This window comes from Pseudomicrostroma glucosiphilum, assembly GCF_003144135.1.
Source record: "Pseudomicrostroma glucosiphilum strain MCA 4718 unplaced genomic scaffold BCV69scaffold_4, whole genome shotgun sequence".
Classification (NCBI taxonomy): Eukaryota; Fungi; Basidiomycota; class Exobasidiomycetes; order Microstromatales; family Microstromataceae; genus Microstroma; species Microstroma glucosiphilum.
The window spans coordinates 167,543-188,210 of NW_020289916.1; the positions used below are offsets into that span (position 1 = coordinate 167,543).

At 56.1% G+C, this 20,668-nt stretch overlaps 9 protein-coding genes across 9 annotated transcripts; 2 read left to right on the plus strand and 7 right to left on the minus strand.

Moving 5' to 3' along the window:
* Window positions 1-81: 81 nt before the first annotated feature.
* BCV69DRAFT_297948 (hypothetical protein) lies at window positions 82-894 on the minus strand (the record flags this gene model as incomplete). The annotated part of the gene is made up of 1 exon (XM_025494170.1): window positions 82-894. The coding sequence occupies one exon, from the start codon at window positions 892-894 to the stop codon at window positions 82-84; it is 813 nt and encodes a 270-aa protein (XP_025348891.1).
* A 297-nt stretch (window positions 895-1,191) lies between these two features.
* BCV69DRAFT_281662 (hypothetical protein) lies at window positions 1,192-2,761 on the minus strand. The gene has a single exon (XM_025492057.1). It carries the CDS (start codon window positions 2,270-2,272, stop codon window positions 1,430-1,432), a length of 843 nt encoding a protein of 280 aa, XP_025348892.1. The 5' UTR covers window positions 2,273-2,761; the 3' UTR covers window positions 1,192-1,429.
* On the minus strand, window positions 2,367-3,306 carry BCV69DRAFT_153220 (hypothetical protein). The gene is made up of 2 exons (XM_025489368.1): window positions 2,580-3,306; window positions 2,367-2,510 (listed from the first exon to the last, which is right to left on the minus strand). Exons 1-2 carry the CDS (start codon window positions 3,071-3,073, stop codon window positions 2,462-2,464), a joined length of 543 nt encoding a protein of 180 aa, XP_025348893.1. The 5' UTR covers window positions 3,074-3,306; the 3' UTR covers window positions 2,367-2,461.
* Window positions 3,307-3,365: 59 nt separating this feature from the next.
* BCV69DRAFT_281663 (hypothetical protein) lies at window positions 3,366-7,770 on the minus strand. Its single transcript, XM_025492058.1, has 2 exons — window positions 6,894-7,770; window positions 3,366-6,818 (listed from the first exon to the last, which is right to left on the minus strand). The coding sequence occupies exons 1-2, from the start codon at window positions 7,419-7,421 to the stop codon at window positions 3,540-3,542; spliced, it is 3,807 nt and encodes a 1,268-aa protein (XP_025348894.1). The 5' UTR covers window positions 7,422-7,770; the 3' UTR covers window positions 3,366-3,539.
* Window positions 7,771-7,939: 169 nt separating this feature from the next.
* On the minus strand, window positions 7,940-9,795 carry BCV69DRAFT_281664 (WD40 repeat-like protein). The gene is made up of 4 exons (XM_025492059.1): window positions 9,029-9,795; window positions 8,486-8,951; window positions 8,254-8,414; window positions 7,940-8,175 (listed from the first exon to the last, which is right to left on the minus strand). The coding sequence occupies exons 1-4, from the start codon at window positions 9,722-9,724 to the stop codon at window positions 8,005-8,007; spliced, it is 1,494 nt and encodes a 497-aa protein (XP_025348895.1). The 5' UTR covers window positions 9,725-9,795; the 3' UTR covers window positions 7,940-8,004.
* A 223-nt stretch (window positions 9,796-10,018) lies between these two features.
* BCV69DRAFT_247299 (transcription elongation factor) lies at window positions 10,019-11,336 on the plus strand (the record flags this gene model as incomplete). Its single annotated transcript, XM_025490244.1, has 5 exons — window positions 10,019-10,168; window positions 10,242-10,653; window positions 10,733-11,117; window positions 11,194-11,230; window positions 11,322-11,336. The coding sequence occupies 5 exons, from the start codon at window positions 10,019-10,021 to the stop codon at window positions 11,334-11,336; spliced, it is 999 nt and encodes a 332-aa protein (XP_025348896.1).
* Window positions 11,337-11,697: 361 nt separating this feature from the next.
* Window positions 11,698-14,012, plus strand: BCV69DRAFT_281667 (hypothetical protein). The gene is made up of 2 exons (XM_025492060.1): window positions 11,698-13,355; window positions 13,510-14,012. Exons 1-2 carry the CDS (start codon window positions 11,765-11,767, stop codon window positions 13,695-13,697), a joined length of 1,779 nt encoding a protein of 592 aa, XP_025348897.1. The 5' UTR covers window positions 11,698-11,764; the 3' UTR covers window positions 13,698-14,012.
* A 606-nt stretch (window positions 14,013-14,618) lies between these two features.
* On the minus strand, window positions 14,619-15,914 carry BCV69DRAFT_242641 (Phenylalanine/histidine ammonia-lyase; the record flags this gene model as incomplete). Its single annotated transcript, XM_025490041.1, has 2 exons — window positions 14,619-15,147; window positions 15,319-15,914. Coding segments are annotated over 2 exons (1,125 nt in total), but the record flags the coding sequence as incomplete, so codon positions are not given.
* A 732-nt stretch (window positions 15,915-16,646) lies between these two features.
* BCV69DRAFT_281668 (hypothetical protein) lies at window positions 16,647-20,603 on the minus strand. Its single transcript, XM_025492061.1, has 3 exons — window positions 20,293-20,603; window positions 20,036-20,185; window positions 16,647-19,951 (listed from the first exon to the last, which is right to left on the minus strand). Exons 1-3 carry the CDS (start codon window positions 20,340-20,342, stop codon window positions 16,780-16,782), a joined length of 3,372 nt encoding a protein of 1,123 aa, XP_025348899.1. The 5' UTR covers window positions 20,343-20,603; the 3' UTR covers window positions 16,647-16,779.
* Between the last annotated feature and the right edge of the window lie 65 nt (window positions 20,604-20,668).

Genomic DNA, 20,668 nt, shown 5'->3' on the forward strand with positions numbered 1-20,668 from the left:
AATGTAGCACTACCTCCACGTGTGTGAATAGATCACATACTGTTTCACGCAAGAACAGAATAGCTGGGCCATATCGTTGCTTCAAGAGTAGGTCCTGAACATCTTCTGCTTAGCGTTGTACAGGCGCTCCCGGAGCTGACGGACGGGACCAGATCGAAGGACCGATGGGCGTATTCCTTTAGCATGCTCCTTTGCATCTTTGCCGTAGAACAACGTTTTATGCTTCCGGATATCCATGTGACGCCAATGATGAGGAGGTCTCAGGGCGCCATTCTTTACGAAGGGTTCACTGCAAACGTGCTTCTCCTTCTTGAACCACCCCGTCCAAGTGTTCTTCTTGCACTTTGTGAGAGTCCACGTGGGCGAAAGCTTTTCATCTGCCTTCGGCGAAGAAGGCTGGGATTTCACTGAATCCGGAGAGGCCCGGAATGAGCCGAGGGAGCTAAGTGAATGATACGACCAAGCAGGGGATCCAGGCGAAGCCGGCAGAGACTTCGACTTTCCTGGAGGGGGCTTTCCTTTGCTATGCCCTGGAGACGGGGGCTGAGATTTAGTCCGAGGTGGCCCGTTGTGGAATAACGACCTCCAGTGCTGGACCGGCGATGAATGCGGAGGCGAGTCATGCACCGATGTGGCAGGGGTAGAGGAGGAAGCTCCAGAGGAAGATTGAGCGCCTGGCAAGAGAGACCTCCATACACGCATTCCGCTCTTCACACTCTTCGAATTGGAGCCTCGAGGCCCAGCCCTCTTGGCGAACTCGAGACCAGCACTTTGTACGTCGCCAAGAATCAATTGTGATCGTTTCAGAGCGGGAATGTCTGCAGCTGCGAGTGTGATGCTCTGCACGAGTATCGTCCCCAGGACAGCCAGGGCCGTAAAACATCGCAGTCGCATAATGTTCACTAGCAATCTTTGCTAATTTGTCTTCAGTGTCCACAAAGGCGGGGGAAGGCCGGCTTCCCAGATTCAGCCGTCAATATGGTGATGATGGTGACGAAAGGCAGGTAGGGAAGACAAAGGTGTAGGCGTGTGAACGTAGCTGTCACGAATGTGTCAGGCCTCAGCTGTGATGACGGTTTGCTCTGACTGGAATCAATTAGTATGTTGCAGTTGCGCCAACCCGAAAAGACGATGTAATTAGAGACCGGTGGTCCGTCGCAGTGGAGTCATCGCCGGGCGGTGTGCTGCGTTTGCCAAATCAATGTATTCCAAAATGAACGAACGGCGAGCGTGAATTTATCCCGTCTTTCGAACCATAGGTAAGGAGTAGCTCTCGCTGATCAATGGGGCTTGAGCCCACGGTATAGTGTCTGGAATTGCTTGATGGCTTACTAGCAATGAAACTGCTCAGGTCAACGTATCAAATGTCATCGGACCGAAACAAGTTTAGACGCAAACGAAAGAAGCCGAAACAACGGTGGGCGCCCGACTATCCAAACTCTTTTCCAAGCTTCTTCGCAGTCTTGACCATCAGTTTCCTCAGTTTCTGCTTCTCATGTCCCTCTTCAGAGCGAAGAACAGATGGTCTCACTATTGTAGCAAATTGCTTCGCCTTCTTACCGTAGAAGAACGTCTTGTACTTCCGCGTCTCCTTGTCATGCAGGTGTGCCGGAGATCTGATCTTGTCATTCTTGTACGTCGGAGCAGCGGTGATATGTTTCTCCTTCTTGAACCAGCCGAACCAAGTGTTCTTCTTGGGCTTTGTCAGAGTGTACGTCCCACGCTGTTTCTTTCCCTTCAGTGGAGAGGGGGGTTGAGACTTGACTGAGTCGGGCGAAGCTCGAAAAGAGCCTAGGGAGCTGAGTGAATGATACGACCAGGCGGGCGTGCCAGGCGAAGTCGGCAACGACTTTACCTTTCCTAATGCTTTCTGTTTATCATTCTGAGGAGATGCTGGCGCAGACTTTGTTTGAGGCGGCCCGTTGTGGAACAAGGACCTCCAATGCTCTACCGGCGAAGAGTAGAGAGGGTGTTTGAATTTATGCCATGGGACTGGATCGGGCGATGATGGGACAGAGGCCGAGGTGGGAGAAGGAAAGCTCGGGAAGAGCGACCTCCACGGTCCAGGCGACTCCTTGGTTCCTGAAGTAGAGGCCCCGGGGTCTCCTCCTCCTCTCTTGAGAAGCTCATTGTGGGCGGCCGAAGCCTCTTCGAGAAGCAATGAATGTCTAGTCGGCCTTTGCAGAAGTGGGGAGTTTGCGGCCAGTGTAGGGACAGTATGCGCGAGCACAACACTCAAAAGTGCTAAGGTAGCGAGCAGGTGCAACCGCATTGCGGTGACTGGCCAGTGCCCAAACTTTGTAAAAGGAAGGTCGGCGAAGATGGAAGTCCAGCTTCCCAGCGTGAGAGGTAGAGCAGGTGACGGTGGCGAAGGAACAAGGCGATCAAATAGAAGAGACGGGCTTTAAAGTAGAGACGTCAACTTTCTCTCCCTGAATTGTGGGGGCAAATTGCGCCCAGGTCATACAATGGTAATGTTGCTATGACCGTGCGGTAGCAAACAGGCAGGGCTGCAACGAACGACGCGGCAACTCGGTGTTAGGTTCCGCCACAAGACCTTAGAGCAATGTAGATCTCACTGCTGTTTTCTCCAGAAGACTCCCGTCCCACCCCGACTCAAGACCTTCTCCCTGAGTCTCGTCCACGCAGTGTGCGTCACAGGATCCCAGATCAGCTTTGGCTTGTTGGTCTCCTTCTTGAACCAGCCCATCTTCTTCCCTCTGGGCGATGGGACTAGCAGGACTGGAGAGGGAGGTCCGCCAGATTTGGGCGAAGGTGGCTGTGTGCGAGTAGGCGATCTTGCTGGGGAGGAAGGGGCGGAGGAGAGGGGGGAGAGGTGGGAGGGGGAGGACCGGCCGGGGGAGAGGTGGGAGTGGGAGCACCGGCCGGGGGAGAGGTGACCTGGAAAGACCTCGCCGATGGAGGGGAGCATCAAGCCCGTCTGAGGCGCCTTTCCCTTGAAGGACAGGCTGGGGGTACTATAGGAGCCACTTCCAGACGACTGACCTACCTCCATGCTTCTCACCGTTGAAGCCATCAAGAGGAGAGGTAACGCCAATCTAATCAGCTTCATGTTTGGCGCCGGCACTGAGTTCGGTATCGTGATGTTATGGGGCAGAGGAGCAGAAGTCCGGCTTCAATTGTAGTGGCACTCGTGGGCGCTACACCAAGGTGAGAGGCACGCTTCTACAATTCAGCGACTGATAAAAGGTCCATGGTGGCGGAGCATATTTGCCCGAAAGGCAAAGCAAACGCCTGATCCTCCTTTGCTCCTTGCTGATACCGCTCAAGCTTGAGTCCTTTGCAAACGATCGTTGGGCGTGGATACTCCGGTGACGGAACCGCAAAGCAAAGACGGCGCGGGGTTCTTTTGCTGTGTCAAGCTGAGACACTATGAGAGTCATGTATTGTCATGCACCTAGGCGTCGGTCCACAAGAGGCGAGACTGATGACATGGTACAGCAAACTTCAGATGACATATACGTATACCCTTTCCGGCAGCCTTCTCTGGCCACACTGTCCCCTATCACCGTCGATCTCTATTTGTCTAGTCCTGCAGGAGCGTCCCTCCCAGTGAGATCGCTCACAGCAACATTCGTAGGCAGGTCAAAGCCCGAGAGGAATTGCAGGAAATCCTCTTGCCAAGCATCGGATCTCTGCTCACCCGCCTTTCCTCCACCTTCTGCACCCGCTCCACCGCCAGCAGCTACTTGGCCGCCCAGCTGAGCAGACATAGCACTGGTCTGGAAATCCGCTGTATCGTTCTCTGCCATTTCAAATAGCTTGAAGAAATCCAGATTGACGTCGTCCGTTCCGAACCCGCCGGACCCGGTGCCGAGGATCCCATTGGCATCACCGTAGTTGACCTCGGCGTTGCTCTGCGAGAAGGGATCGGTGAGAGACGCCATACGATCTCGACTTGGGGAATTGTAGCTCTGGAAACCTGAGCCAGAGCCAGAAGCTTGCGGCCAGGTGTTGTCCGTAGTGCCGAAGCCCTGTCCAGTCACGCTTCCAGTGCTTCCCAAGAGACGCTGGGCAAATTGCGTGTAGGCCACATTGTGTCCAGTCGGCGATTGACCACGGCTTTGGTTTCCTGCCAGTCCTCCGTTTGCCTTCCAGTGCTCCAAGGTGAACATGGTAGGGGATGTGGCACCCGAGCCTGGTCGACTCGAGGTGAGAGAACGTGTCGAGGCACCAGCGCCAGCGCCTGAGCGAGAGGTGCTCGCTGTGCCGCCAGCTTGCCAAGGGTAAAGGGCCGGGCCATTCGTACGAGTATAGATTCCAGAAGGACCACCTTGTGAGCCAGGGAAATTTGCGACATTAGAGGAAGCAACATTGTACGGCCCTCCTGTTCCGCTGGCGGTCTGATTATAGGTCGAGCCACGGCGCTCGTGGGAGAGCGGAGAGGCGTTGTGCAGGCCCGAAGGTGAGAGGGCGGTTGATGCTTGTGGGATAGAATAGCCAGTTTGCTCCTGGGTGACCGAAGGCTCTGCTTCAGTAGACGACTGCGAATCTTTGAAAGCCCACTGTTGCAGCCTGGCCCTCTGCTCCCCGTTGAGAGCAGGCAACAGCCGGGTTGCAATGCGCTGCAACACTCTCCACGCCTTCTTGAACACGGCTGAGCAATACCTGTCATCGAAAACCATCGTCATCATCATCGCTGTCCTCTCGATCAGCCCAGCGTCTGGCAGAAGATCCTTGACGTTTTGAGTGACGTGCCATACGGTGAGCAGGAAGGTGACTGCGCTCATGAAGGCTTGGGTGAAAACGAAGACCATGTTGTTCAGATGTCCTCCTTCATACAAGTCCAGTACAGTGGTCAAGCAAGCTCGCGCGTGGGCTGTGCACTGCGGTCGTAGCATGTTGTAGAGGAATGGGTCGGGCAGGAAAGGCTTGAGGATGTAGAGACGGATGTCGTGCCGCCCGCAGGAGACAATGCCTGCTTGAAGCTTGAAGGGACTTGTGGCGAGGTCTTGCAAGTGTTCAGGCGTCTCAGCGACCCACTCATCCAGACGCTTGCAGAGTTGAGCCATGGCCTTGTATTCGGGCTTCTTGAGAGATGATGATTTGGCGCCCTTGTTCTTTCCCTTGCTTCCCTCACCCTTGTCATCGTCCCGAGAGCTATCTTGCTCGCCGCCAGAGTCTACCGGACCGACTCCAGGGTGAGCCAGCCAATCAGGTTGGCCGCTGGTCCTCCTATGGGAGTACAGTATCTTGACCACATCGTGTACGAGGAGGTTGAGTTTGACCATATGACGGAAGCCAGAGGCTACACCAGGTCTCGGTAGTCGGGTCTCCCCATCCTTGGCCTCAATCTTCACCTCATCCGACGCACGAGATGAGGTTGCCATAGGCTGTCCACTGCTCTCGCATTCCGACAACTCTTCATCGGAGACGTCAAGGGGCAGGTGGACATTACAGTCATCCAGTTGCAATGCATTCGGCCTACCTAGGCACACAGCAAAGATGCAGTCCAGGATGAAGATCGACCAGAAGGTCCTCCTCCGCATCTCCTGATCAAAAGGAGTGAAGTCTGCATTCGCTCGTTCCTGGTGTAGGCCAATGTCTTGGAGAGCTCGAATGGCTGTTCCCAGAATCGTCCACGATGAGCCTGGCCCAATACTGGCATGCATGAACGTAGCAGTCAAGAGAAGAACCTGCACGTTGATGAGGCTGGCTGCGAATGCTTGATGATACAGCCTGCTGCCAGCTGCCCAATGATCACCTGCAGAAAAGGGGTCCTCGGGATCTGCTAGCACTCGAGGGTCGTCAGAGAACCTCGAAGAGATTGTCATGATACAGAATACAAGTCCCCTGAAAGCCGTGTCGTGCGAAGCTCTATTGTTCCGGATGTCTCTCCGGAAGGTAGGTGGATGGATGATCGGCAAGAGCGGGTGTAGATGTGGGAAGTAGATGTCATCGAGGAGGTGAAATACCAAGTCGTTGGATGGCAGCATGTGCCTCGTAAACCACTCGTCCGAACAGATATCGTCTCGGCCAACAGCCACGGTATTCTTCCTTCTAAGCAGATGAACCCATTCTCGAGAATTGCTCGGGTACAGGGCTTGGGTGCCTGGCCCGAGCTTGTGTTCGCTGGTGCGCTTGGGCGTAGCAGGATTGTTGATCGCCCCGCCGCGCTTCAAACCACTTGAAGGTGGCCTCATTGTTGTCCCAGAACCGGGGCGAGTGCTGCCTCTGATGAAGATGTCTTTGTCGAGCAGCGTACTCGTCCCTTCATCGACGGCGGATTCAGCTCCGTTGCTCCTTTGCTCCGGCGGCGGACTGACCGAGGGTGGACGACTATCAAGAGCGTGAAAGTGGCTCAGCGTCGAGCTTCTACCATAGAACCTCGGCCTACCGTCCTCCAGATCTGGGACCATAGGACCAATGCGGGCTCCAGCATGAAAAGGGCCCGCTAAAGAGCGTATCGAAGGGAGGCTTGGACGAGATGCTGCTGGCAGAGGTGGCAGTATCGTTGCCACTTCGAATGCTGAGGCACCAAGACGAGGTCCTGCAGGTGCGCTCCCAGCAAACACCTTGGAAGGCCTGCGCAAGCCTTCGGTGCCAGTCTGGGCAGGAGCTGGCTGAGGCGCCCTCTCGAGCCCTGTCCAATCTTCATTCGGATGTCGGCTGCTGCCACTTGGACCAGTGATGTTGAGCTGCCCCCTCTCATATTCTTCTGCTAGGTGAGGAGCTACAGACCGTAGCGCTGCTAGAAGAGTTTCGGCCTTGGACTCGAGAATTTCGTATTTGCCTCGAGAACGATCTTGGTCGGCAGAGAAGGTACACTTGTAGTTGTATGCTGTGCAGTTGTCGCACTGGCGGACCAACAGGGACATGTTACGTTGAGTCTCGATCCTTGCATCCTACCATCATTCTGGCAAAGTACTCACCGTCGAGGTAGCATTGGGCAGTCCCCTACACTTGACTTTCTTCCTTCTACACGTGTCACAGGCGACCACGACCCTCCTCCGCCTCTTCTTCTTCTCACCGCCTCCCTCTCCGTCGTCGTCATCCTCGCCATCCAGCGCCGCTGTAGGGCTCTTTCCCCCTTGAGCTTCCTTACCCTTCCTCTTGGTCTTTGCGCCGCTTGCACTGGCTTGATTGCCTGCCTGACTTTGAGAGCGTACAGAGCCGGTAGAAGAAGCCGCGGGGGACAGGCCGCTGGCTGCACTTGTGCCGGTGCCGGCCGCTGCGTGAGTGGTGTTGTATGGATCCACAGTGTAGTACGGCTGATTCGAACCAGAAGGAAAGAAGAGTTGTGAAGAGGAGGATGAGGTAGAAGGCCCTGCGCCTTGGTGAGCAAGGCCATTGCTGTTATTGCCGTTGCTGTTACCTCTGTTGTTGTTGGCTGAGAGGTTGAGCGAGGCGAGAATATGCGCCGGGTGCGTAGACGAGAAAGTGGGCGAATCGTGGGACATCTTGGCGGTATGGATGCCTCCAACAGGATGAGCGAGTAGATACGCTTTCTGCACCCAGAGTCGGCGTTGGCGAATGGACCTGTGCTATGGCTGCTGTAGTGGATGACGACGGGGATGCCAAGGATGAGAAATCAAAGACCACGAGAAGCTTGCCCTGCTTGCCGGCCGGGACACCGATTCTCGGAAAAGGCCACGAGGTTCGGCGACACCACTGAAACAGCTAGGGAGCGCCAGCTGTCGACGTTGCTGCTACCTGTGCAGCGGTCGAGGCTTCTTATCAGCGCACGAAGAGGCGAGGACGAGTGTGGATGCGATCGGCGCTTAGGAAAGGGCGCAGGACGCAGGACTAGGCGGAAAAGGGCGATGCGGGGTAGCAAGATCTCAAGAAGCCGTCCTCTCCATGATAGCCGGGCCATTCCAACTCCGCCTCACCACACGGCCGCGAAGACCGCAAGCACAGCAGTATTGGTTCGATGACGATCGGGGGCAGACAGACTAAAGCGCACACGGCATAGAGACAGTAGGACGGGGAAGTGCGCAGAGATGCTAGAGTGAATTGCATGAGATCGAATCGGTACACGCTTCAGCTTTCCTCCTTCCACACCTTGATCGACTTGTCACAGCATCCCGTCAGCAGCCTCGTGCCTGTCCGATCGAATGTCGAAGCCATGATACCAGACTCAGCATCAAGGGACCCTGGCTGAGGAGTATCATCGAGAGTCTGGAAAGGTATGCCAGAAGTGTAGTCGAAGAACTGTATGGACACCAATGGGAGAGGGTCAGACTGCAAGCTCCTGGTCTGGCATGTCTTCCCGCTACAAACTAGACTCACCTTCATGCTGCCATTGTCGCCGCCCGAGAAGAGCACGCCATCTGCATTGACGCTCATCGTATTCACAATGGTCTCATGAGCCATGTTGCCAAAGAGGGTGCCCTCAGGGCAGACCCATGTCTTGATGTTGTTACCTCCCGCCGATCCGGAGGCGAACGAGACTGAACGGGGGCAACGACAGGCGTGGGGTTCAGCATGTACCGCAAAGGTCGGCCTCTCGATAGGTACTCACACTTCGTCGGATGTGTTGCAATTGCCCTGACACTCTTCTTGTGATGGGTCAAGGTGGTCATCGACTTGCCTGCTGCCAGATCCCACAGTCTGACAGTGCTATCCATACTTCCAGTGATGACCTGAGGATCGCTGTCTTGACATTGTACGCTTGCAACAGTTCCAGTATGCCCTGATAGGACGTGTACCTGCGCCCTGGTCCGCATATCCCACACTCTGGCAGAAGCATCTCGACCTGCTGTGACTAGGACATCCAGTGTGGGATGCAGCGCTAGCGAGTAAATGCCGGACAGGTGCCCGTGATACTGTCTTATCACCTTGTTCTGCTCCAAGTCCCAACACTTGACCATCTTGTCTTCACCACAACTGAAGAGGTAGGGGTGACGATCGCTCACTGCCAGACCTCTCACTGCCGAGATATGACCAGTGAGCGAAAGCTTCAACTCTCCGGAAGCAAGATCCCAGATCTAAGCAGAAGAAGGGACGATGAGGTTCGATGAGTACGCTCAGTTCCTGTGTGAGGTGGCCTTCCCTCTGTACTCACCTTGATCATTCGATCTCCCGCTCCCGTAGCGAACCACTGATTTCCCGGATCTACTGCAATGGCGCGTACCCAACCCAAATGACCAGCAATGACCCTGCTGAGCTTCCAACGCGGATGGTACACTTCTGGCTTGGCTACATTGTCCAATTGTCTCCGCTTGAGCTGCAAGGCCATGCTGAGAGAAGAGCTACGATCATATTCACCCGGCGGTGGCAGCTTTTGATCCGAGTGCTTGATCAGAGCACCCCCATTCGCGGACGGTGGAGGGGCGACAGATGGACCTGCTGTTGCACCATTTGCGCCTCTCTTCTTCTCGATGTCCTCAATCCATTCCGACTCCAGAGTATTACTGCCTGCCGTCCCATCATCCCTTCCCTTGCCCTTTGCCGGTCTGCCTGGGCCTGCCTGGTTCAGCTGCTGGGACTGTATAGCCGGATGGAGAATGGTAGCATCTCCATACTCTCCCACAATCTTGCTTGCAAGGTGAGCTTTCGATGACTCTTCGAATGCTGAGGAGCGGGAAGTAGACGTGATTGCAGAGAAGGGAGAAGAAGACGAGGCAAAGAGAGACTGCGTCCGCGAAGCCGAGGATGCGAGAAGGGAGGAGAGGGAGGGTAGAGAAACGCCGGTCGAGCTGCTGGCCTCGGCGGCAGTTGATGCTGAGCCGTTGACATGCGGATGGATCTCGGCCGCCATGATGATCGAGTGAGGGTGAGCCTGGCGATGATCCCTGTTCTGGTATATGCGGATATAGACGATGCTCCCAGCTTCCAGGAAGAAGGCGTCCATCCGTCTGTGGGCGGCCCGTCGCTTCGACTCTGAGGTTGACACTCCGCGCGGTCCGGCAGGCGAAACGTGAGGCGCCTCGTACGATACGGCCAGGCCAATGGATCCAGCTCTGCCACACATCCTCTCCTCCTCGCCATACCCTGAACTCCCTTCCGATATATACCCCGCAAGCGTCTCCACGGGGCTTGTCTGATCACAAAGATGCCATCAGCTACAGCTCTGTCGGTCAATGAGATCAGGACACTTCACAAGGAGCTCGGCAAGGCGATGACAGATGAGTCTGAGAAGGACATTCTGTCACTCCTCGCCAAGCTCAAGGAAGGGGTTGTGCCGACCGAAGATCTCATTAGAGTGAGTCATAGCAGGAGCAAAGATGCGAAGGGCTGCCTGTGCTGACCTTGGTTGCCTTTCTACCTCGTTACAGACTACAAAGATCGGACAGATCGTTGGAAAGCTGAGAACGAACTCTTCGGCATCGGTAGCAAGCCAGGCCAAGGCGCTGGTACAGGGGTGGAAAGCCATCATCGACAAAGAGAGGGCTCAGAAGGGAGGGGAAAAGGGGAAGACGCTGCCAACTTCAGCAAAGGCAACGCCGCCAGCCGGCAAGACCTCTGCAGGTGCTACACCTCCCGTTTCGTCAGTCGGTAGCGCCAGCCCAGCCCCCAGCTCAGCTGCCCAAGAAGCTGTCGCCTCCCCTGCCGCTCCAACGAAGCCAGCAGCGCCGCCTGCTGGCAAGGCGCCCGACTTTGAGATCCTGAGAGAGAAGACGAGAAATGCTTGCTTGAAGCTCATCTTTGACGCTCTGAAGCTGGCAGATGTCAAGGAAATCAGTGAGTGTAGACTGCTGAGCGGTGGCGAATCCTTCGTGATCACGCTCGCTCATCCTCATTCCTCACTTTTTGTCTCCCCTCCCAGCCGATTCGCAACTGTTCTCTTTGGCGCTGCAAATTGAGAGTTCGGTGTACAAGAAATTCTGCGCAACAGAGGACACGGTCAATGCCGACTACCGCAACAAGATGAGGAGTCTCAGTCTGAATCTGAAGGACAAGAACAACCCACAATTCCGCCGCAAGGTCGTCGAAGGTAGAGTAGATGCAAGCAAGCTGGTAGATCTGACGCCCGCAGAGATGGCCTCTGAAGAGCGTCTGGCAGAGATTCGTACTCTGGAGCAGCAGAATATGCTGGTGGCACAGAGTGCTGCTGAGTTGGAGGCAGAGACGGATGCCTTCAAGTGCGGACGATGCAAGCAGAGGAAGTGTCGCTACTATCAGAAGCAGACTAGAAGTGCTGACGAGCCGATGTGAGTTATTTTGATAGTAGACGTGATCCCTTGCCAGGCACTCAACTCTCTACCTTGATCCTCCCCCCCTTGCCAGGACCACTTTCGTCACTTGCACAAATTGCAACAACAAGGTGAGTGGAAAGGCGTCAAGGCATTCTCCTCTCCGGATCTCAAGAAGCACGCTGACATTCTGCTCCTCTCCTCGTCTTGTCTCACTCCCAGTGGAAGTTCTGTTGAGCAGTTGGAGAGCAGACCAGCCCCTCTGCCTCTCAGCTCGACCGACGCCCCCCTACGTAGCCACTCAGCTTGCCCTCGTCCCCCTCGCCCGACCCTGCGAGGCTGCGACGCTCACCATTGTACCATCAGCGTATTTCGACAATGTACGATAGCATTTACCGTCTTCTGCTCTGCGTTGTGTGGTGTGAGGCTCCCGACCGAGGGGGGGAGGATGCCTGGGCAGACTACGACTGTCGCGTGGCTCTGAACCTCGGTGTTGCTCTTTGCTCCCTTTCCGTTGTGCGTCTGCCTCGGCGACTGAGCCGACGCAGGGACCTCCTCCTCCGCCAGTTGCTCCTTCCTCTCTTCTTCTTGCTCCCCAACCATCGCAGCTATCGCCAGTCAGCATTCATTTTTCCCAAAGCAGTACGGCGTTAGCTCGGTCAACGATGGCGGGCGCAGGCGTCTTCTCTGCCCTGGGCGCCATCCTCTCTACACTGGGCATACTGTGGTACATCTTCATATGGACTCTCTGCCTCTTTGGTCTGCACAGGGCCAGAGTCGTGTTCGCTCAGCCGCCGCGTCTCTTAGCATCTCAGCAGCTTCCTTCAACACCCGGTAGAGGAATGGAGGAAGAAGAGGACAGGGCAAATCTTCCTGGAGTGTCTATCCTCCGCCCTCTAGCAGGCTCAGATGCCAACCTGTACGCCAATCTCGCATCGACGTTCCAGCAAGATTACCCAGCAGCCAAGCACGAAGTCATCTTCAGCGTGAGCTCCGAGGAGGACGCTGCGCTTCCCATTGTCAGGCGGGTGGTGGCAGAGTACGCAGCTGGCGGTACAAGCAGCGGCAAGGTCAAGGCGCAAATCATCGTAGGGGACGTCAAGGCTGGTGTGAACCCAAAGGTCAACAATCTCTTGCGGCCTTACAGCCTAGCCCAGCACGATATACTTTGGATCGTCGATTCGCAAGTTCGTCTATGCTCTTCGACGCTCCGCTCAGCCGTAGCGCAGCTTCTCGCGCCCTCACCAACTCCTTCACCGACCTGGCTGCACAGACGACCGCACGGCTCCCGCGTAGGGCTACTGCACTGTGTCCCACTCGGGGTAGACCACCACGAAGGGAGTCTGGCTTCGCTCGTAGAACGAGTCTTCTTGAGTACCACACACGCAAAGATGTACTTGGCAATGAACGCACTGGCAGTGGAAAGCTGCGTCATGGGCAAGAGCAACATGTGGAGAAAGAGCGATCTGGAACAGGTGCCAGACTCCTTCTTTGCGGTCGGCCTGGACGGTAGTCGTGAGGAAGACCCGGAAGGGGCTCTAGGCTCGCCAGCCTTTCAAGTGGAGACTCAATCCTCACAGGCTAGACCTTTCGTCCTTGATGACGAGGCAGAGGAAGGGGCAGAAGAGACAGGGGAAGAAGAGTCCCTCTCGATTATCCGGCAGGCGCGCCCACTAGCGCGCTTCTCCATCTACCTCGCCGAAGACAACATGGTCGCCACCTCCCTCTGGCGTCCACCCCTCTCCCTTTCGCACGTCCTCGCCTCCGGCTCAGCATGTATAGCTCGTACAAATGTGGGTGAGATCCGCACCCTCGCAGACTACATCGGACGGAGGAGCAGATGGATCCGAGTTCGCAGACACATGGTCCCCGAAGCCACTATCGCCGAACCTCTTACCGAGTCTCCCCTAGCTGGACTGGTGGGGTTCTGTAGCTTGAGATTCTTTGGCCTCTGGCCGTCAGGACTACTCGCTGCGACGCTCTTCTTCCTTGTGCACTTCACGGGGTGGTATCTCGTGGATTTTGCAGTCCTCGCTGCCCTCGAAAGCGGGAGTGGAGAGTGGTCCCCACAGGCGGAAGAGCGAGGATCCACTTCTGGGACGCAGGCAGAATCACGGGCGCAGCATACTTCTCCTCCTCCTGCCCCCCGCCTCTTTACACGCAAGGGAGAAAGATGGGAGTTTACAAAAGCGTGGATATTGCGAGAAGCACTGGCGCTGCCCATCTTCTGCTGGTCCATCTGGGGAGGGAATGAAGGTGAGTCCCGCCGCGCCACTTTTCCCTTGCTTGCGTCCCCCCCCCCACCCCCCCTCCCTCTCGCGAGTCTTGTGTCGCTTGCGTACAGAAGGACTGACCTTCCACTTGCCCCTGCGGTCTGCATTCGTGCCTCCCACTCCTTCTTCACCAAAAGTCAACTGGCGAGGTCAACCCTATCGGATCCTCTCCGACTCTCGAGCAGCGCAGATCCTTCCCCATGCCCCCACAGGAAGAAGAAGAGGGACTGGCTTGCGCACTGTGAGAGGTGCAGGCGCAGGCACAGGCGCAGGAGGTGCTTCTGCGAGTCGAGCTGAGTACCAGAGTTTGCCGAGTGAGGAGTAGGGTGAGGTCAACCGTACAGTCAGACATGGCACGCGCAGGATAGACCCACTTAGAAGAAGATATAGATGGATGTTCCATTAAGTAGGACGGGGAGGCTAACATGATGATACCACTCGAGAGCGAGGCGTGTCCCTTTCTCTCATCTACCACAATCTGAACTAGTATAGACATTCTTCCGAATCGTTTTCAGCACAGACATACTCTTCTCTTCTCATCTGTCAAACAGTAGCCCCCCCCGCTGCCTTCTCCAACATCAGCCTCTCCTTTGCCTCTATTCCTCTGCAGCAGTCGCTGGAGGAACGCGTCAAACTTGCCATCCTGGAAAGCATCAAAGATCTTGCTAACTTGCGCGCCAATCGTCTTACCACCTCCAGGAGGCCTGGCCTTGTAAGCCGCCTCGAACCTCCCGTCTCTAGGACCGGCAGCGAACGCCCAGCTGTAATCGGCAAGTCCGCTGTAGGCCTCTACCTGAAGCTCCTCTCTCACAAAGGACCAGAGTGAGCCGGTCATGGATGAGGAGAGAAAAGGATGATTGTTCCTTCCACTGTCTGCCGGGATAGAGGGGTTGCGAGGCTCGGCGTCCAGAGTGTGGCAGCCAACGTACGCGGCTTCCAAGGACTCCGCTAGACGCTTCTCAGCGTCCTCTTCCGGATCCAAGGAGTGATCCTCTTCGTAAGGACAAGGATAGAGATCAGGGTCGAAGCTAACGCTGAGATTGATTCCTTCTTTGCGGGCAACGTGGCAGAAAGCCCGCGCGGCGCTTGCTGATCTTTCCTGTACATCGAGGTGAGAAGTCTGCATCAAGTCCAAGATGATCGTGTGGATCAACATCGCCTTCTTCTCGTCGGAGAAGATCAGGAAGCCTTCACATGACAGACAGCGCGACTCCAAGAGATGCGCGACTAGTCTGCACATTCCCATCCTCAGGTCGATGGCTTGCAGAACGCCATACACTGCATTGGCCATTAGCTTCTTGAGCACTTCAGCAGCCATGACAGTGAACCTTGCAGAGATCAAGGCGAGGCTGTTGACGGACTGGTTATCCATCTCAGCGGACTGCACAAAGTGGTTGACTCTGTTGGCAAGGAAGTTGAGCTCCGAGAGGTACGAGGCGTTCGCGATGTCTATACCCTTGAGACCTCCGTCCTTGTTGGGTCCAAGAGATGGAGCAAGACAGGTGGGCAGACCATTGGACCGTTGTGGATTCAGTAGCTCGCTCTGCTGAGCGAAGATCAGACGACCGATAGTTGAGAGTCCATCGCGGATCTTCTCTACAGCGTTGGTGACAGCGGCAGCTTGGAAATTCCCGCCGTGGTACAGCTGCTTGCTTGTGGGGTCAAATAGAGGATTGTCGGTGGAGCTGTTGAGCTCTGTTGTGAGCGTCTCATGGGCAGCGACGAAGTCTTCTAGGACTGGGCCCAGCCATTGAGGAGCTGTCCGGATAGCGTACCTGATTAGCGCGGGGAATCCTGATTTCCGTCAGCCGCAATGTCGATGACGTCCGTACAGCTCTCAGCCTCGAACTCACCTGTCTTGTTTGAGGAAGTGCGCCGCCTCCCTCTGGCAACTTTTGCTCTCTGGATCACATTGAGTCCCGAGTATTGCCGAAATGATCATTGACACCGGTCCCGGATATTCAATACCCGCACTTTGTTCCCTATCTTGCAACATTGAGCTATCGCTGAGCCAGTTCCGGAGATTCTCGGCAATCTGACATTGACCCGTGTGAGGTCGAGCAACGTCGTGCAAGAAGCTCTCGAAGGGGGCTCTGAAGCCCAACATTGCCTCGGTATGGACGACGGTGACGACTTGCGCGAGCAGGAGTAGGGTATGAGCTGAACCTAGGGCATCGGCTGCTACAGCGGCAGAGACGGCCGTGCCATTGATGAGAGCCAGGACTTCCTTGGGTGCAAAGGAGTAAGGCTGAATACCCGCAGACCTGAGCGCTCCTTGTGCCGTGTCTTGCTCGGATATTGGTCCTGGTTTATAGATGGTCATAGTTAGGGAAGGATGTCCGGCGAGGGCAAAGGCTACATACGCCAGAGGGGCTAGATCTCCCGATGCTGAGATGCTCCCTTGGAGCGGGACATTTGGCGTGATCCTAGCTCGGAGAAGAGCAGCGAGCCTCTCGATGAGGTCCCATCGTACGCAGGAATGACCCCGAAGGAAGCTATTGATACGGATGAGGATGGCCCCTCTCACCCAGGCACAGGGAAGGACGTGCAGGTCATGATTGCAAGGAAAGAACTTGCCGTCTTCATAGAGCTTCGGTAGAATACCAGCGAGGAGACCTTGCAATGCTACATGTACAGCGTTGACTTCCTCTTTGGGCACTATACTCCTAGCATTGGCGCCGAAAGAGGTATTGACTCCATAGACGGTTCGGCTTGCAAGCTGAGTACTGAGCGCCTTTCTACTTGCCTCGACTAATTTGCGTCGGCTTGTATCGAGCTTGAAATCAGCATCAAAGCGGGAGACAAGGAGGAGCTGGCCTACTGAAAGGCCCTTACCTGTGAGCAGAGTGGGAGGGGCGGCTCCTTGTGGCTGATCGGCTACGAATTGAAGGTAAAGAGCGTTGTGGGTGGGGCGCGAGCCATTCATTTTGCCCGCAAACGGCCTTGGTGTAGTATAGGATGACTTCGTTATGCTGGGGAATAGAAGGAGCAGAGTGTGACGAGCGAGGCGAGCTGAGTAGTGGTGGTACGAAGGGAGGAGGGGGCTATAAGGAGGAGAGTTGGCAGAATTGAAGGGCAAGCCTCTACAGGTGGGCGCTTACCTTCAAAGCCCCCCGGTGCCCACGCACGATGACCAAAGATCCCCGCGGGCGGACGATGGACGACGAACGTAGGCACCTGCATCGGACGTGTCAATCCTCCGTACCTCCGGCCATTGCCGCGCCTGTGAAACCAGTCAACGCTCCGGACCACGAACAGAGGCACTCACGGTGAATGGATAAGATGATGTCCATTGCTACGTAGATGAAAGGATGAATCCACATCAATGACGTGAGACGGTAGAAGTACACTGGCCGCAGAGTAAGCGAGGAAGGGAGGAATGAAGGTTCTGACTGCCCACTCTCTCCTCATGGGTCAATCTCCATCTTGTTCCTGGCGGGATCGCCGCCAGGTCCAACGTCTTCGCTGATCCTACGAGGCGCCTCGTCCAGCCCACCATCAGTCTCTTCCACTTTGGTCATCTGCACCAGAGGAGAGCTGAACGCCTTGCCCACATCTGCCGCTCCTGCACCTGCTCCGCCGGTAGCGTAGGTCACGCCAGGCCAGCCAGTTGCAGTACTGCCCACGACGGGCTGCTTGTGAGGCTCTTTGCCATTCAGAGCATTGGAGTGGCCTGCTGATAAGGTGTTCGAGGCAGGAGAAGCCGACGATAGAGGCCGACTCGCGCTTGTCGGTCTGCCGATGCGGAGATTCTTGCGCCCGGGGATATGTCGATAAGCGGCAGGTCCAGGAGTCGAGACAGGTGTTGCGCCGCCGCAGGGACTGCTACGACTGGCGGTATCGGGAGAGAGGCTGCTCGCAAGTGGCATGTCCAAGGGTCTAGCACTTGGAGACTGATGCTGTCCCGCCGCCGCCAGTAGGTGACTGGGAGTTGCTTCCTGACGAGGGGCCTGCGTGACCAAGGGACTTCTCGGCCTCGACAGTGAGCCATCAGCCGATGGGCTGGCCGCCTCGCTGGGAGTGTCTTGCCGTCCATCCGAGAAGGGGCTGCCTTGCTTGAAGGCCTGCCTGCCTGCTGGACCCGCAGAGCCACTATCGTCTCCGCGACTCCGTCTACCTCCTCGCTGTCTCTTTCCATCTCCACCAGAGCTCACAGGAGGCTGAGAACCAGAAGACTCTCTACCTCTCTTGGGTGAAGAGACAGCAGGGCTGCCAGAGGCAGAGAGGATGGTCGTCGGTTCCCGCTGTGTCTGCTTCCTTGTTCGACTGCCAGCATCAACGCCCGCGCTCCAGAAGGCAGCGAGGTTCTTGATTGAGGTCCTCTCGGTTCCATGAGTTGCAAGGACTGGAGCTTGGACGCTTGGCGAAGGCGCAGAAGGAGCTGGTTCAGGAGGATCCATGGCAGCATCGACAAAGTCCCTCTTCCTGACTACCTGAGGCAGCGGAGAAGAGGCGCCGTGAGATGCAGTAGCGGCTTTGTGGGGCGAGGCAGGCTTGACATCACTGGCCGCAACCGAAGATGATCGGGAAGAGACCTTGCTACTTTCTCCGACATTTGCCTTCGGCGTAGAGCCTTCGCCACTGGTCTTGCTCTCCCTCGAGCCACTCTTTCGCTTCTTTTTGCGCTCCGCATTGCCTAAGCCTTCTTCAACTTCATCTTCCTCGAAGACCGAGACTGCCGAGACGCCGCTACTGGAGCGGCGATGGGTCCGAGAAGACTGCCTGCCCACCCTGTCAGCCAAACTGACAGGCCCGTTCATGCTCTGCTTCCTGACTCTCTTCGTCGCATCTGCGTTACTGATCCCCCAGTATTTAGCAAGCTCTTCAGTCTTTGCTTCCTTGCCAAGCATCTTAGGGCCAGCGGGTCGATCATCGCCTCCACTAACGCTGCTGCTGGCGCTAGGAACAGATGGATCTCGAGTGGCCTCAGTTGCAGCTACAGAAGAAGGTTCAGTGAGATCTGAGCCCGAATCGCTGAAGGCGGGAGCGGCGTGAATCTTGCTAGCTTTCGAGCCCGCTTGCCCATTCCTGTCGTCCGCCAGGGCCTTTGTACGAGGTCTTCCCACTTTGCGGCTGGTCGATGGCTTCGAGATTTCAGGCTGAGGCTCCACGCTTCCGATGGGGCGAAGGGGACTCAGGCGAATCGGAGTATCTTCATTGGTCGAACCTTCGATCGAAGTGAGGCTGGGGGTAGGAGTTGAGACTGCAGGAGTATCGTTGTTCTTCGATGGCCTTCCGCGCTTCTTGGCAGGAGGAGGGGATGCAGCCTGAGTAGAGTTGTCTTTGCTTTTGCCCTTCCCATGCGCATGACTCGAGCTCGCCTCGCTATCCTCAACGCCACCTGCACCCGATCCGTTGTGTTTCCGGTTCTTCTGAGCCTGCTCGTAGAGCTGAGCGTATACCCCCTCAGCCGGGATCCGATTGGGCCAGTCTGCTTTGAATATCCTGTAGTGCCTTTCACATCTCTTACATTCGTCCGGTAGCCACCAGCTTTCGGGGGCATAGAATGGCCCCCCACATGTGGTGCATTGACATTTTGGGCCTGGCGCAGCCACTGGATCAATCAGCTCTCGGTCAGAGGGTGCATTGGTCTTAAGTCCCCCGCTAGAAGCTCGCGAGGAAGCTTTCCGATTGGCGTATTCGGTTTGAGGGGCCTCAAGACCAGGCTGACTGGGTCCAGCAGCAGCACCATTGCCATTGCTTGTTTGTCTTGTAGGCGAGATCCCATCACCTGGAGGTTTGATTCGTCTCGAGGGTGCCCGTCTGCCATCGGAAGGTGCCTCGTCCTCTGCAGCATTGGCAGCGTCTCGTTCTTGGTCTTTCAAGCTCTCAACTCCCTCCTTGGTGAAGGCTCCCTTGCCTCTCGCCTCGCAGGTAGCACAGAGACATTCTGAATTCTCCCAACCAAAGTAGTGCTCCCCATAGCCAACCAGTATTTCCTCGTTGGTCTTGATCGAGCGAGAGACCTTGAACATCATCTGTTGGCCACTTCGGTAAAATTGGACAGAGGGATTGCAATCGTGATTGACGAACCTTGCCGGACCGAGTAGTAATTGGGAGCAATTTCTCATGCTGCTCTTGATGATGCTGAAGTCTCTGCCCTGCCCGAGCACGCCGCCATAGGTCTGATCGTCTGGTCTTCCCCGATTGGCAGCAGCTTCGTTCCTCAGAGCTTCGTCTTCACTCTTCGAGAGATCTTTGACTCCACCCTTGCAAGGAATGATCTCTCCAGGGACCATGTCGCGTACAGCAACCACGCATAGATCGGCCTTGCTTCCGGCTGCAAGTGGAGCTGCCACCTCACCGGAGCGCCTGCCCCGCGCAGGCTTCGAGGGACCGGCGTGATGGTCCTTTGCTTGAGCATTAGCGGCAGCTCCAGCGGCGGAGCTCTCGGCTATCGACGAAGCATCGGCGAGCGAAGATGCTAGAGGAGCCGTGGAACGCTTGTACCGGTTGGTGATTGCAAATTCAAAGCCACTGTCGGGCAGGTAGGCCTCAAGATATCGTCTAGCGTGACTCATGAATGCTTGTGACTGTCTCGGTGACTTGTGCTGTAGATGCTTCTTGACGACACTCATACTGGCAGAGCGCGATCATGAGAGAGGAAAGGGAGATGAGCCAACCTTGCAGAGGGATGTCCTTCAGACGCAAGCCCCTACTCACTCGCACAGTTCTTCCACTGCCTTTGCTACGTCTCTCTCGCAAACGATTCTTCTCCTGACGAGGTCATTGACGAAGTCGGTGGAGTACCTGGGCGACCGATATGACTGGTTCATCTTGTGTGTCGAGATGGCCGGATCGAATTCAAGCGAGCTGGACGTACACAAAGTGCGCAAAGGATCAAGGTGGGGGTAGAGAGGCGAGGTGAGCACCCGCAGGGGTCATGACCGGATCAAGGGTCCGTGAGCGGGGTCACTCACTCTAGGAGCATATCGCTGAGGAGATCATCGTCGGCGGCGATGTCCTCCATTGCGACTGCTTGCCGTCCTCGGCGGCGGTATGAAGATGGTGGTGGGGGGCTAATCCGAGGAGTAAATGGATCTCGTTCAAGAAAGACAACGAAGCAGAACGGCGGGGAAGTAAGAGCAAGGGTATGTGAGTCGTGAGTGGGGGGAGTAAAGAGTGGGAAGACAGGGAAGGGGAAAAAGGATGTATGGGTCCCCACGAGGGGGTAAGGAGTGCGTCGTGAATGGTATGGTGCGAAGGGAAGGAGGAGGAGACGAGATTGGATTTGCCAGTTGGGTCAAGTCGAGCAGTGCACGAGCGCCTCGCCTCGCCTTTGGGGGCAGAAGCCCG